Below are 15,457 nucleotides of genomic sequence, written 5' to 3'. Positions count from 1 at the left end.
TGTAATAAAAACATGTTTTTAATGGGACAGAAGAGTTTAGACAATGAAAGTGTTAGAAAAATGACATTGAAAATGGGAATATTCTTTATATTATAACATGATAGTGTTGACATGACAGACATCATATATGTTTGATGAACAATCTTATGCTTCATATCATACTCACAAATTAAATTTAATAAAATGTTTAGTAATAAAATGTAGATTATTCTTTAAAACGTAGTGAATTACATGGCATACAACTTGACGCTAAGGTTTAAGTAAATGTTTTTAGTTACTGTCAACTGATCATATTAAAGTTTTAATATTCAGTTAATCATCCTTAGTTCCTAATATTTACTAACTAACACTTAATTTGGTCATTTTTAGTGCAGTTTCTCAGCACCACCTAGTGGACAAATAAACTAAAAACAGTTTCGTTTCAACCATTTCTCCGCCCATAACAGAGTAAATGAAACTGAAAACAGCTGAGCAGAGACGAGACGTCACATTACAGGTTTGGATCTTTACCGAACAACACAGACTCAGTGGATTGTACAGAGAAAGTCGAAGGGACTGAACTTTGGTGAGTCTTGTTATTGACTTCAATACATCTGGAAATCAAAGGAAATGGCTGAGAAAGCTGCTCTCTTCGAAAGTTACCTGAGTTGCCACGTGTGTTCAGAGACTTTCAGAGATCCTGTGTCTCTGAGCTGCAACCACAGCTTCTGTTCAAGCTGCCTGCAACAATTCTGGGAACAAGCTAAGAACAAAAACTGTCCCATTTGTAAAAGGAAATCTTTTTCATCTTTTCCACCCATAAACTTTTCACTCAAAGAACTGGCCGACTCCTTTGTTGGGAAGCAGAACAGTGGTTCACCTGAGGAAGAAAAACAGAAGGAGGAGGAAGAGGAGGAGGAAAAAGAGAAGGAGGAGGAAGAAGACGAGGAAAAAGAGAAGGAGGAGGTTGTGTGTGATGAACATCCAGACGTCCCTTATTGGTTCTGTGAGGACGAGCAGAAAGCTGTGTGTCCTGTCTGTGAGTTTCCTCTCCACCATGGACATAAAGTTGTTCCTATAGAAGAAGCAGTCAGTGACCTGAAGCAGCAGCTGAAATCTGATCTAGAGTCTCTGAAGGACAAGAAGAACAAATGCAAACAAGTGGAGAAAACCTACAATGAAATGATTCAACACTCCAAGAAGCAGCTGTTGTCCACAGAGAGGCAGATCAGAGCAGAGTTCAACAAGCTCCACCAGCTCCTGAAAGAGGAAGAGGAGTCCAGACTGGCAGCTCTGAGGGAGGAAGAGGAGCAGAAGAGGAAGACTATGAGCAGAGAGATGAAGATGATTGAGGAGCGGATCTCCTCTCTGTCAGACAGTATCTGTGCTGTTGAAGAAGAGCTGCAGAAACACAAGGTGGCGTTCCTCAGCAGTCATAAAGCCACTCAGACCAGAGCCAGAGCCCAGTGCTCACTGTCAGATCCACAGCTGCTCTCAGGAGCTCTGATAGATGAGGCCAAACACCTGGGCAACCTGTCCTTCAGAGTCTGGGAGAAGATCAAGGAGAAGGTCCACTTCACTCCTGTCATCCTGGACCCAAATACTGCACATCCCTGTCTCCATCTGTCTGATGATCTGACCAGTGTGAGATATGGAGACACAAGGCAGCAGCTTCCTGACAATCCAGAGAGAAACACGATGTATGCCCAAATTCTGTGCTCTGAGGGCTTCAGCTCAGGGAAACACAGCTGGGAGGTGGAGGTGGGAGATCATCCTGACTGGAATGTGGGTTTGGCTAAAGAGTCAATTGACAGGAAGGAAAAGATATTTGCTTCACCAGAATATGGATTCTGGTGTACGACGCATCGCAGTGGAAAATACACCAATGTTGTTAGTAAGACTGTGACAAAGAAGAGTCTCCAGAGGATCAGAGTCCAGCTGGACTATGACGGAGGGGAGGTGTCCTTCTACGACCCTGAAGACATGACTCACATCTACACTCACAGAGACACTTTCACTGAGAAACTCTTCCCTTATTTCAGTATTGGACCGTCTGGTGATGCTAAAACCTCTGATATCAAGATCAGTCTGTAACGTTAAGGGACGTTAGTTTTTCTATCATGATGGTTTGAGGTTTATTAAACTCTAAACTCATCATCACACTTTACAGCCAACCTGCTTCTACACCTGCTCACCTTTCATTTTGTCTTAAAATCACATTTGATTTGATGCTGAGGGTCACTGAAATATTTATCTGACTGTCTCTTTGCTGTGATATGACTATCATCATCTGTTTTAGTTTGTAAGATTTATGTTTCACTATTATTGATTATTGAGTCACATACTGATTTTATTCTTTCTTTACTGCTAGAAATTAATTATGTGAAAAGTTTTTTATATTCATTTATTGGTGTCATGGAAACTAGTGCCTTATTGTCCCCAAACTGGTGTTTACATGAAAATCATTTATTTCTAGTTTTACTTTATTTTACATGATTAAGCGCAGTTGACAACAATCATGTAACCAATGTTTACACAATATATTGTTGAATTTGGATCAATCAGTGATTAAAACTTCAGTTTTCTCTCTAAAGTCAAGTCTCCTCTGTTTTACTGCAGCTGTTAACTAAATTTCTTTGTTCCCTGTCGATGCTTTAATACTCAGCTGTTAACTCAGTTGGATTCACATCAAAATATAAATAATTCAACAGTCGTGCAGATGCTGATAATAATATCTGAAGATCAATAGATGCAACAAGCTCTCCGTCAGGGCTCATAATTCAGTGGTGCTGGTATAAAGTACGTATTTGTCCTAAATGTGTATAAAAATTGAATATTTTAATATACCTGCTTGAACAGTTTTTAAACGATATATTTGTCATTTGACTGTATTACATGTTACCTCAGCTATCTTACTCATTGTAAGGGTAAAGTGAGACACACTGATGCACTGAACCACAATAAACTGACCCACCTCACTCTACATGGTTGTATAGATGAATCCATAAGTGTATCTGTTCGTGTCAGATTTACTTAGGCCTACTGTGTTATGCGTAATGAGCAGACATATTATTGAATTAATATTCTATCAGTTAAAAAACTACATTTTTTTAAAAAAAGTATTTAAGTCAGCCTTTAATGGAAGTCAATATTATATCCTAAGTAATATTATAGAGTTACTATTATTGCTGCTTTTTATTGGTGGAGTTGAAAATTGAAAATATATATTTTTTTTTTTTACAGTGTTGGACAGTGTAATGAACAAAACCCCAGATCTCATCATGACATTTCTGAATGTGATTATATGTAATAAAAACATGTTCTTAAATGGGACAGAAGAGTTTAGACAATGAAAGTGTTAGAAATATTAAAATGACACTGAAAATGGGAATATATGAGTTGTCCAGCAGATGGCGCCATTCTACCTCTATCAAATCACTTCTCTCTTCTCTCTCTTCTAATAAAAATAGCGCCTTTCAAAATCCCCAAGGCGCTTTTACTTTTTACTTTTTTCACATTTGTTTTAAGCTTAGCCCTGCAACGGTATGTTTAAAATCAAGCTTCAATCTGTTATCCTCTTCCTCCAGCTTGAACATGTTCTTTAAATGTTCTGGTAATGATCTATTCTTTGCTTTATACATTACATACATTAAGGTCTGAAGATCTATTAGATCAGCCACTTTAAATAAACCTGCAGAAATAAAAAAAAAAAATCTATTTGAGGGTTTTCTGTTGCCTCCCTTGTGAATAACTCGTACTGCTCTTTTCTGCAGAAGAAACAGAGGAGTGATGTTACCTGCATAGGTATTGCCCCACACTTCCACGCAATAAAAAATGATGACAATACGTACATAAGAACATGGAATAACTGTACGAAACACATTGATTTGGCCGTTGCCTGCGATATACAACTGCAACGCTAGATGGGAGTAATTCCTACACAATATACCTTTAAGACAAACAAAAAATGTATTGCAAGTTATTTTAAATTCTTTGTAAACATGAGCAAACATTGCATAATCTAATTACGTATGGCTAATTTGCATACCAGTACATACAACACCAGGTCTAAACATTGGGTATAGCAGGTGAAAATGTCTTTCACATCAATTTTGTTGACATATTACAATAAAAAACACTCTAAAACTCTAGTACGAACAGCATGCCAAAGCAGATCCTACAAGTGTTCAATGGGGTTGAGGTCAGGACTGCTGGCAGGCCATCCCATCCTCTCCACTCCCAAATTGTGGAGGTAGTCTCTGATAAACCTCGCTCTGTGGGGGGCGAGCGTTGTCATCTTGGAGGATGGAGTTCGGTCCCAGCTGTGGAGATTTGGGATTGCCACTGGTTGCAGAAACTCATCTCGATATCTCTCTGCATTGAGATTACCTCAAATGATGACAAGCCCTGTTTTTCCAGTGAGGGAGATGCCACCCCACACCAGAAGCTCAAAAAAAAGAGTCAATAGCAACAGCAGAATAAGCTGTTTGACTGAGAAGATTTGGCACATTTTTCATGGGCGCAACCCAGATACTTAGCTCTGTTGCTCACCCGACAAATGCATGTTCCTTACAAGTGTGGCATCATTTAAAAGGGTAATAAACAGGCTTTTAAACACTTTAAGATTTATTTCCAAGAAGCATTGTTACAACAAAGAAATAGGGCCCTATTTTGCTGGCGCAACTCATGGGGGCGCAGCGAGGCGAGCCCTGGCGCAGCTGGCGCAGTGGCATTTTCCTCCAGTGCAACAAGGTGCGCAGCGGATTCGGTAAATTGGCAGACTGCTGTGCGCTGAGATGGGAGTGGTCGCGCAGCAGGGGGAGGTGTCGACAGATTCACAGTGGCGCAGTGACAATTTGTTGCGCGGAGAGTGCGCCGAAAGCTCACCAGCTCCAACCTGGTCTAATCTCAGCGCAAGGCGAAGCGCAGCCAGCGCAGTGGTATTTTGACTGCCCAGCACGCAGTGCGCCCACGTCACCAAGACCTCACAGGCAGATTTCCACAGTTCCAGGCACATTTAAATGCAATTAATAATAATAATAATAATAATCATCATCATCATCACAATAACCCCTATTTATTGTATCTGAATCAGCACATACACCTATATCTATATAGATTGTCCCGTCACACTGATGGCAGACCAAAGGCTTGCGTAATGGAAACTCAGCCTGACTGAATTAACACAGATGAAACCAGGGAGGGACTGGGACAGCCGTGGATGTCTCAAGAGCAGGTGTTGACACTACACACTGTGCTGTTGCAGATGATCAGCTATTTATTTATTTATTTACTTATTGATTTATTAGGGGCCAGCGCCGCATGGTCACGCGACCATAACAAATAAAACTGAAAACAAATAAACTATCATCTCTCACAGCAAATCACAATCAGCCTCGGCATCATAGTGAGCAGATATTCACATCTCCCATCTCAGGTAAATTCTAAAGAAAAAAGAAAAAGAGAGACGCTCCGTGATGCCTCCGTTACGCACAGCTGTTTGTTTATGTTGTGATCTGTGCACACGGGTTTAAATATAGGTTACTAAATATGAGTGTCTTTATTAATGGAAAAGGGGGTGTGTGTGTTTTTTTTTTTTTTTTTTTTTTACTGGGCAACAGCTCTCAATACTGTATGTCAGAGCAAACCTCATAACCTCCTCCCTCCCAGACTACTTTTGCATCATCAGCCCGTGAGGTCTGTTCGCGACCGGACACTGCCAGCTTGGACCGGACCAGAACATCAGTTTCCTCCCGTCTCACTTGCTGTGAGAGATGATAGTTTATTTGTTTTCAGTTTTATTTGTTATGGTCGCGTGACGATGCGGCTCAATAAATCAATAAGTAAATACATAAATATAGCAGATAATCGTGTAGTGTCAACACAGCAGTAATCCATCCTCATCTTTCATCCGTGCAGCCTTTGATTTGTCATCAGTGTGACGGGACAATCGATATAGATGTGCTGAATGTGTATGCTGTATAGGTGCTGATTCAAATCTTCTCTTCCACGGTGAAAGGCGAGGAGAGGAGCTTATTTGATTGGTGAAGATCTGACTCGGCTGTGTCAAACCCACTCCACGCCTTCTCTCCTCCCTCTATGCCATTTGCGCCGGTGGGAGGGAAGTAGGCGGGATGCGCCCCGCTGCGTTTCGAAGGAAAATTGCAAACTGCTCCTGGCCACTCCCCGTTGGCGAAGCGAACGCGGAGCGCAGGCCTGATCCGCTGCACCTGCGCCAGTCTACCAAAGTAGAGCCCATAATCTAACCAAACACAAATTTCCTTACCTTTTGTGCAAAGTTTATATACGTGTCGTGTGCAGCCCAAACAGTGGAATATATGCAAATTTATGCAAATGTGATCATGTTAAAGGTGCCATATGTAAGAATGTGGCCAAAAACGGTTACTGCAGTCAAATTCAAAACACAGTGATCTGTTTTTTTCTCCCAGCCGTAGCGGCAGCTCAGTGGAAGCAGACCGGAGGCTGAAATGCCACCGACGCTGCATGACTAGGAGAGAGGGCTAGGTGGCGCAACATGCCAACACGTAAATTCAAAACATAAACATGATTTGCAGTCTGCAAAAAAATATTTTTAATGCGAATACTCTGGCTGTACTACTGTTGTTGGTGAGTTCATCATGTTATATGAACATTATTTCTGAGTCTCTGTGACATATTAGGAGGATTTTATGGCCAGTTGCTTTAGATTTCTTACATATTGTACCTTTAACAAATAATAATAATAATAAAAACGTGGAATATATTTTTTGTGTGCGGTGTGCACTGGCCAACCACACAGCCGTTCAATCAGCGATGATGTCATACTATGGAACCCGACACACAATGAGAGATTCTGGTTCCATTCACCTGTTGACGGCCCAGAGTTCCAGAGAGAGAGAAAGTTTCAGAGTTTCAGATAAACAGCATCCATGAACGCAGCACGTAAGTACTGACAGTAATTTACAAGGATTTTAGCAGAGTCAGAATCCATTGTTTGCAAAGAAAGAGTTTTTGAATTTTTTGGTAGGTTTTTGTGTGTGTCAAACCTTAACTTGACTTAACTAAGTTATTCAAACAGACACATTAGTTGTCAATATAAGAGTATTCACCAACTTGAGAAAATGTTGAGTAAACTCATATTAGCTGACGGATAATCTAGTTATACCCATATCCCTATCAGGTATTTTACTTTGGTGGAAATAAAAACCATGAAATAAAGTACATTTTAGAGTACATTTTGAAAGTTTCATGCGCAAAATAGCTCTGATATCATTATATATTATATTATGGGATTAATAATGATCATTCATCAACAGGTAAATTGTAATATTGTTGAGGTGAAACCAATTATCATTGTTTGATAGATTAAAAACTGCATCATATTTAAAAGCTGCAATGGTCATCTGTTAAATAAGCTTTAAAAAAGTATTTATCTGCAAAGTCAGTGGTAAATTAAGCTGTGAGGTGGATGTACTGAAGGAAAATAAACATTATTTCCCTCTGAAATGTAGTGATGGAGTATATTGTAGGTTACTTGGTACTGTTACAACTTCATGTCCTTCCCTATAAAACGTCTGAAAAGCAGCTTCCTGATAATGTTACAGGTTCATTATCAGATAAGAGAACAACAGTGACGACATCACATCAACGTCATGGATCTGAATGCAGAATTCGATCAAGTCATCCAGAAGATGAATTGGAATGAGGTTATTGATCGAGTGAAGGCCATGGTAGATGACATGGTGATGGGAGATACACCCTACCCTCCCCCCCTGCTGCCTGCTCCCACTCTCCCTGCTGAGATGTGGTTCTCCCCCCAACCTCAGTCAGTACACAGACAGTATTTTGGATTTACCCCTGATGGAGCAGCTCCATACAGCTCCATCCAACCTCCATCAGTAGACGGAGAAAATCTTAGATTCTTTCCAGCTCCACACAGCTCTGGTCTCAATGTTCAGGCTGCTTCTTTTGTCATGCTGAAAACACGGAGTCAGCTGACTGTGATACAGCGAGCTCAAGTGTACAGCCAGAAACAGGTAAGACACCAGGTTAGAGACAGTAGATTCATAAGAACCTGTATCAATACTTGTATCAAAAAGATGAGTTAGTCACTAATGGAGGAAGCCAGAGCTGATGTTTTATTTTAATCTCAGACAGATCACCGTGACACCTGAAGGACCAGTCACTGTCAAACCTGACTTTATGCTGTTTCAGTTCAAAACCACAATGAGAAAATGACACATTTTAGAAGAGGGTGTCAGGTTAAATTGAACTGCACGTTAATTAGATTCTCTCTGTGTGTTGTGAGTCATTGTGAGGCAGGCTTCACAATCTGACAGCAGCAGTCTCTTAAGTAAAAGATCATCTCTTATACAGTATTAACGGTAACAGCCACTGCTGAGGTTTGAATTAAATAGTCTCTGGAATTATTGTGAATGTTTGTTCAGAGGTTTTGAGTCCACAAAAAGCTCCAGTTTGCAGGTGGATGTAGCATACGGTATACATCTTGTACATGTAGTAGGATGTAGATGATGATGATGCAGTTTGTCTAATCACCTGTATGTTTGTGCTTGTGTTTCCAGTATCACAACATACAAGTGATGAGGCTCCCTGAAACCAAGAGGGAGACCATGCTTCCCGTTGGAGAACTGTAAGTAGCAGATATACTATAACTGCAAACATGCAAGTGCACACACACACATCCTTGTAATTCTATCTTTGTGAGGACATGTCATTGGGCTCTACTTACCCTAACCTTAACCATCCAAAACAAATGCCTAAACATAACCATTACTCTAAACCTAATTTAAACCTAATTATAATCACCGTGTGAGCGTCCACCGACTCCGGGTCCGCTGCGTCGTGGGTCCGAAACGGCACCAGCATCCGGCAGCCCTCGCAAAAGATAAGGCCTGCGCTCCGCGTTCGCTTCGCCAACGGGGAGTGGCCTGGAGCAATTTTCCTTCGAAACGCAGCAGGGCGCATCCCGCCTACTTCCCTCCCACCGGCGCAAATGGCATAGAGGGAGGAGAGAAGGCGTGGAGTGGGTTTGACACAGCCGAGTCAGATCTTCACCAATCAAATGAGCTCCTCTCCTCGCCTTTCACCGTGGAAGAGAAGATTTGAATCAGCACCTATACAGCATACACATTCAGCACATCTATATCGATTGTCCCGTCACACTGATGACAGATCAAAGGCTGCACAGATGAAAGATGAGGATGGATTACTGCTGTGTTGACACTACACGATTATCTGCTATATTTATGTATTTACTTATTGATTTATTGAGCTGCATCGTCACGCGACCATAACAAATAAAACTGAAAACAAATAAACTATCATCTCTCACAGCAAGTTAGACGGGAGGAAACTGATGTTCTGGTCCGGTCCAAGCTGGCAGTGTCCGGTCGCGAACAGACCTCACGGGCTGATGATGCAAAAGTAGTCTGGGAGGGAGGAGGTTATGATGTTTGCTCTGACAGATTGAGAGCTGTTGCCCAGTAAAAAAACAAAAAAAAACAAAACACACACACCCCTTTTCCATTAATAAAGACACTCATATTTAGTAACCTATATTTAAACCCGTGTGCACAGATCACAACATAAACAAACAGCTGTGCGTAACGGAGGCATCACGGAGCGTCTCTCTTTTTCTTTTTTCTTTAGAATTTACCTGAGATGGGAGATGTGAATATCTGCTCACTATGATGCCGAGGCTGATTGTGGTTTGCTGTGAGAGATGATAGTTTATTTGTTTTCAGTTTTATGGTCGCGTGACAATGCGGCGCTGGCCCCTAATAAATCAATAAGTAAATAAATAAATAAATAGCTGATCATCTGCAACGGCACAGTGTGTAGTGTCAACACCTGCTCTTGGGACATCCACGGCTGTCTCAGTCCCTCCCTGGTTTCATCTGTGTTAATTGAGTCAGGCTGAGTTTCCATTACGCAAGCCTTTGATCTGTCATCAGTGTGACGGGACAATCTATATAGATATAGGTGTATGTGCTGATTCAGATACAATAAATAGGGGTTATTGTGATGATTATTATTATTATTATTATTATTATGAATTGCATTTAAATGTGTCTGGAACTGCGCTGGCTGCGCTTCGCCTTGCGCTGAGATTAGACCAGGTTGGAGCTGGCGAGCTTTCGGCGCACTCTCCGCGCGGCCTATCTGCAACAAATTGTAACTGCGCCACTGTGAATCTGTCGACACCTCCCCCTGCTGCGCGACCACTCCCATCTCAGCGCACAGCAGTCTGCCAATTTACCGAATCCGCTGCGCACCTTGTTGCACTGGAGGAAAATACCAGTGCGCCAGCTGCGCCAGGGCTCGCCTCGCTGCGCCCCCCTGAGTTGCGCCAGGAAAATAGGGCCCAATGTATTCCCTAGCCCCTTACCCTAACCTTAACCATCCAAAACAAATGCCTAAACTTAACCATTACTCTAAACCTAATTTAAACCTAATTATACGTCTTAACCCAAGTCTTAACCCTCAAATAGCCCTTTGAAAAAGTGAGGACCGGCCAAAATGTCCTCACTTCCCAAAAATGTCCTCAGTCTGTTGGTTAAAAACTTGTTCCGGTCCTCACAACGTAGCATGTACAAGAACACACACACACACGACACGTGCACATCAGTGAGCCTCTGTCTTCATCTGCAAACACACTTTCTCTCTAATTGAATGTGTGTGTCTGGTGTTGATAGGAATGGAGAAGTGGTGTTTGGACTTCCCAGGGTCCCACCTGTTCCTCCTGCTGCTCCTCCAGTGCAGGGACCGAGGCTCTCTGAAACCCCTGATGCAGCAGCTCCACACAGCTCTGGCCACAATGTTCATGTTGCTCCCATCATCCCTCTGGAAACACAGAGTAGGACGACTGTGATACAGCGAACTCAAGTGTACAGACAGAAACAGGTAAGACACCAAGTGTAGGTTAGAGACAATAGATTCATAAGAACTTTACCAATACCTGTGTCAAAAGGTTAGTTAGTTAATAATGGAGGAAGCATCAGCAAACAGAGGACCAGTCACTGTCAAACCTGACTTTACACCATTTCAGTTCAAAACCCCAATGAGAAAATGACCCATTTTAGAAGAGGGTGTCAGGCTAAATTGAACTGCACTGCAAAAACTCAAAATCTTTCCAAGAATATCTGTCTTATTTCTTGTCAAAAATGTCTCATTTCTGGTCAAAACGAATCTCTTTCCACTCAAAATAAGACTCATCACCTAAAAAATCAACTTGTTTTTAGATAATTTTCACTTGTTTCAAACAAATTTTCACTTGAAATAAGTAGAAAAATCTGCCAGTGAAAGCAGGTTTTATGTGCTTGTAATAAGAAAGAAAAACTTGCTCCACTATCAGATTATTTCAAGTGAAAATATGCTTGAAAGAAGTAAAAAGTGTCTAAAAACAAGCTACTTTTTAATGTGATGAGTCTTATTTTTACAGTAAGTATAATGAGATTTGTTTTGACTAGAAATAAGACAAATATTCTTGGTAAGATTTTGAGTTTTTGCAGTGTACACGTTAATTAGATTCTCTCTGTGTGATTTGAGTCATTGTGAGGCAGGCTTCACAGTCTGACAGCAGTCTCTTAACTAAAAGATCATCTCTTATTCAGTATTAATGGTCTCTGGAATTGTTGTGAATCTTTGGAGTTTGAGTCCACAAAACAACTTTAATAAAATAAAAAAAAATCCAGTTTGTAGGTGGATGTAGCTCAGAAATACATCTTTAGACATTTGATGGGAGTTTTATGAAGTTGCTTATAGTAATGTATTGAAAATGACCCACTGCAGGAGCATTAGCACACTGCTGTATTCTGTATGATGGTGATGATACAGTTTGTCTAATCACCTGTGCTGTGATGTTTGTGTTTCCAGTATCACAACATGTCAGTGATGAGGCTTCCAGAAACCATGAGGGAGACCATGCTTCCCGTTGGAGAACTGTAAGTAACAGAAACATATTTGCAAACGAATTTTGCACACACGAACTCAGTGAGCCTGTGTCTTCATCTGCAAACACACTTTTTCTCTAATTGAATGTGTGTGTCTGGTGTTGTTCATGTAGGAATGGAGAAGTGGTGTTTGGACTTCCCAGGGTCCCACCTGTTCCTCCTGCTGCTCCTCCAGTGCAGGGACCGAGGCTCTCTGAAACCCCTGATGCAGCAGCTCCACACAGCTCTGGCCACAATGTTCATGTTGCTCCCATCATCCCTCTGGAAACACAGAGTGAGTCGAGTGTGATACAGCGAACTCAAGTGTACAGACAGAAACAGGTAAGACACCAAGTGTAGGTTAGAGACGATAGATTCATAAGAACTGTATCAATACTTGTATCAAAAAGATGAGTTAGTTACTAATGGAGGAAGCTTCAGGAAACAGAAGGAGAGCAGAAGTTTTATTTTAATCTCAGACTAACAGAGGCTGTTTATCAATATCCTTACTGACTGCCAGATAATCATAATTCATAACCTCCTCTCACCTTACAGTTTCTGCCAAATCAGCTGCCTCAGCACATCGTCCCAGGAGTTGCAGCTTCAACCAGTGCTGCTACAGCCCAGGTAAGACCCTGGTTCACCACAAACACACTGTGAAGCTTCTTCACTGTTGGAGCAGACAGATCACCGTGACACCTGAAGGACCAGTCACTGTCAAACCTGACTTTATGCTGTTTCAGTTCAAAACCCCAATGAGAAAATGACACATTTTTAGAACAGGCCAGGGTGTCAGGTTAAATTGAACTACACGTAAATTAGATTCTCTCTGTGCTGTGAGTCATTGTGAGGCAGGCTTCACAGTCTGACGGCAGTCTCTAACTAAAAGATCATCTCTTAACTATAAATAAATAAATAAATAAATAAATAGTCTCTTTAATTATTGTGAATGTTTGTACAGAGGGTTTGAGTCCACAAAACAACTTGAATGAGTCAGTGAGTCAAAAAGCTCCATGTAGCTTAGAAATATATCTTTAGACATTTGATGGGAGTTTTCTTAAGTTGCATGTGTAGTAATATATTGAAAATGACCCACTGCAGGAGCATTAGCACACTGCTGTATTGTGTATGATGATGATGATGATGATGTGTTTGCTTTTCCAGTATCCCAACATGTCAGTGATGAGGCTTCCTGAAACCATGCTTCCCGTTGGAGTACTGTAAGTATCAGATACATAACACAAACACACACACACACACACACACATACACACACACGCTTACACACGCGCGTTCGTGTGCACATCAGTGAGTGTAGAAGCTAAAATATATTTTTGCCTGCCATTTTGCTTTAGGTTTGATGTCATTTGCGTTCCCACATTGAGGGGGTGTTTTCTTTACTTAGTGTGTGTGTGTGGTGGCGGGAGTTTTGAACACAAAGAGAGAGAGAGAACTAAGCTCATATATTTTTTGTTGACCGTCAATTCACCGTCATTTTCACTTTACCATCTCACCAGTATCATTATTATTATTTATTGAAAGGGCACGTATTATTTTCCCTTTTGATATAACTGCTTGTTGGCTCTTTTTGATTTTTGTCACAATAAACACTTTAAACTGATCGTGGACCCATGGAGTTTTTGGACGCGTCACAAAAGAGCTTTAAGCTCCTCAGTGGCTGAAGTTTGTTGAAAGACAGCCACATCAGTGAGCCTCTGTCTTCATCTGCAAACACACTTTCTCTCTGATCTAATGTGTGTGTCTGGTGTCGTTCATGTAGGAATGGAGAAGTGGTGTACCGTCCTCCTGGAGTCCCAGCTGTTCCTCCTGCTGCTCCTCCAGTGCAGGGACCGAGGCTCTCTGAAACCACCATGGAGAAGATGGTTCCTGTCGGAGAACTGTAAGAAACAGCAAACACACACACAAATGCACACATCAGTGAGCCTCTGTCTTCATCTGCAAACACACCTTTTCTCTTCTGTTTGTCTGGTGTTGTTCACGTAGGAACGGAGTGAAGGTGTACGGACTTCCAGGAGTCCCACTTGTCCCCCCTGCTGCTCCTCCAGTGACCTCCTCCAAGCCACAGTACGTCGTCACACTGACTGACTCCAGATCTGTGACAGAGCTCATCAACTCTCTCCTGTCTCTAACTAACTTGTCCACCCAGATCCTCGTCCACTTCTGTTTTCACTGTTTCCCATAGAACGCAGAAACCTGAGAGGCAAGAGGACGACGGGCGACCGCACGTCAAGAAGCCGCTCAACGCCTTCATGATTTTCAGGAGGGAGCAAAGTTCAAATGTTGCTGCAGAATTGAACATCAAGGACGCTGCATCGGTGAACACCGCCCTTGGACAGAAGGTGAGTGTCTAATCACTAGGGCTGGGACGATATGCTTTTCTCCCGATTCGATCCTTCTACGATTTTTTGGGATGGCGATTCGATTCAAATTGCGATTCTTCGATATTGCAGATTCTCTCAATTTTTAGTCTGCATTTTTAACATTTATCTGCACACAAATACTGTAGAAGCCTATAAATTAACATACTCCATTATAAAGTGAACTTAAACCCTTTGCAAAACCTGTACTCTCTGTATGTAAAAAAGGCTAACAAATGCACATTGCACAATATTTCAAAAAAAAAAAAAAAAAAAAAAAAAAGTCCCCAAAATCGATTTTTGAAAAAAAAAATCGATTTAAAAATCGTCAAAAAGGATATTGCGATATTTATGTGAATCGGTTTTTTCTCCCACCCCTACTAATCACACACACACTTCATTACAGTGTGGTCAAAGATTTCCTGCATTAATCAGTGCTGAAGACAAAATCCTCATAGTCATTTTAAAGAAAACAACATGAACTCGTCATGTGACCAGAGAACCAGTCTAGTATCTCCAGCATTTTATGACACAAACACACTGTGGTGGAGTTTGCATTGCAGAGTCTCTTCATATGTTTCCATGCTTGTGTCTGTGAACTATAGTCGTTCTGCAGCTGCATGTAGTTGTGTGTCACTATGTACCTACTGACAGTTTGTTGTTGTGTGTCCACAGTGGAAGTCTATGTCAAAGGAGCAGAAGAATGAATACTACAGGAAAGCAGACAACGAGAAGCTGCTCCACATCCTCCGTCATCCAGAATGGTCCTATAGGGAAAACTATGTATGTGCACTGTGCTCACATGCAGATGCAAACACAGTCAGTGAGTTTGTAGTGTGTCGACTATGTTGGATAAAACTCTCATGTCATGTGTCTATTTTTGTGTAGGGCAAAAAGAGAAAAAGGGTGAGAAGAAAGGCTCCTGCTGAGGGTGAGACAATATTTCTGTGTCAGGTTGAAGAGGCAGCGTCTGAACCAGAGGTCACACAGGAAGCCAAGAAGACGTGTAGGACACCAGTGGAGACAGCTCTGATGGAGGCGTCCACCTCACCGGTCCTCCACTCTTCTCCCCTGCTCTCCCATTCTCCACTTCCGTCAGACTCTGATCGTTTCCCCCCGGACCAGCTTTTGCCATCATGCCTCCTTTGA

The 15,457-nt window shown here is 41.6% G+C and overlaps 2 protein-coding genes across 2 annotated transcripts; both read left to right on the top strand.

Annotated features, from left to right (window-relative positions):
* Positions 1-475: 475 nt before the first annotated feature.
* Positions 476-2,073, top strand: LOC146981173 (nuclear factor 7, brain-like). Its single transcript, XM_085788246.1, has one exon. The coding sequence runs from the start codon at positions 610-612 to the stop codon at positions 2,071-2,073; it is 1,464 nt and encodes a 487-aa protein (XP_085644372.1). The 5' UTR covers positions 476-609.
* A 5,516-nt stretch (positions 2,074-7,589) lies between these two features.
* Positions 7,590-15,457, top strand: LOC146981172 (uncharacterized). The gene is made up of 11 exons (XM_085788244.1): positions 7,590-8,015; positions 11,875-11,942; positions 12,065-12,272; positions 12,486-12,557; positions 13,095-13,150; positions 13,711-13,830; positions 13,935-14,015; positions 14,134-14,290; positions 14,984-15,091; positions 15,197-15,239; positions 15,276-15,457. The coding sequence occupies exons 1-11, from the start codon at positions 7,632-7,634 to the stop codon at positions 15,455-15,457; spliced, it is 1,479 nt and encodes a 492-aa protein (XP_085644370.1). The 5' UTR covers positions 7,590-7,631.

This window comes from Trachurus japonicus, chromosome 9 (genome assembly GCF_045865225.1).
Source record: "Trachurus japonicus isolate A0001 chromosome 9, Traja_1.0".
NCBI classification, from domain to species: domain Eukaryota; kingdom Metazoa; phylum Chordata; class Actinopteri; order Carangiformes; family Carangidae; genus Trachurus; species Trachurus japonicus.
Note: the sequence above shows the minus strand (reverse complement) of the source record. Positions and strands in the feature narration are given on the sequence as shown.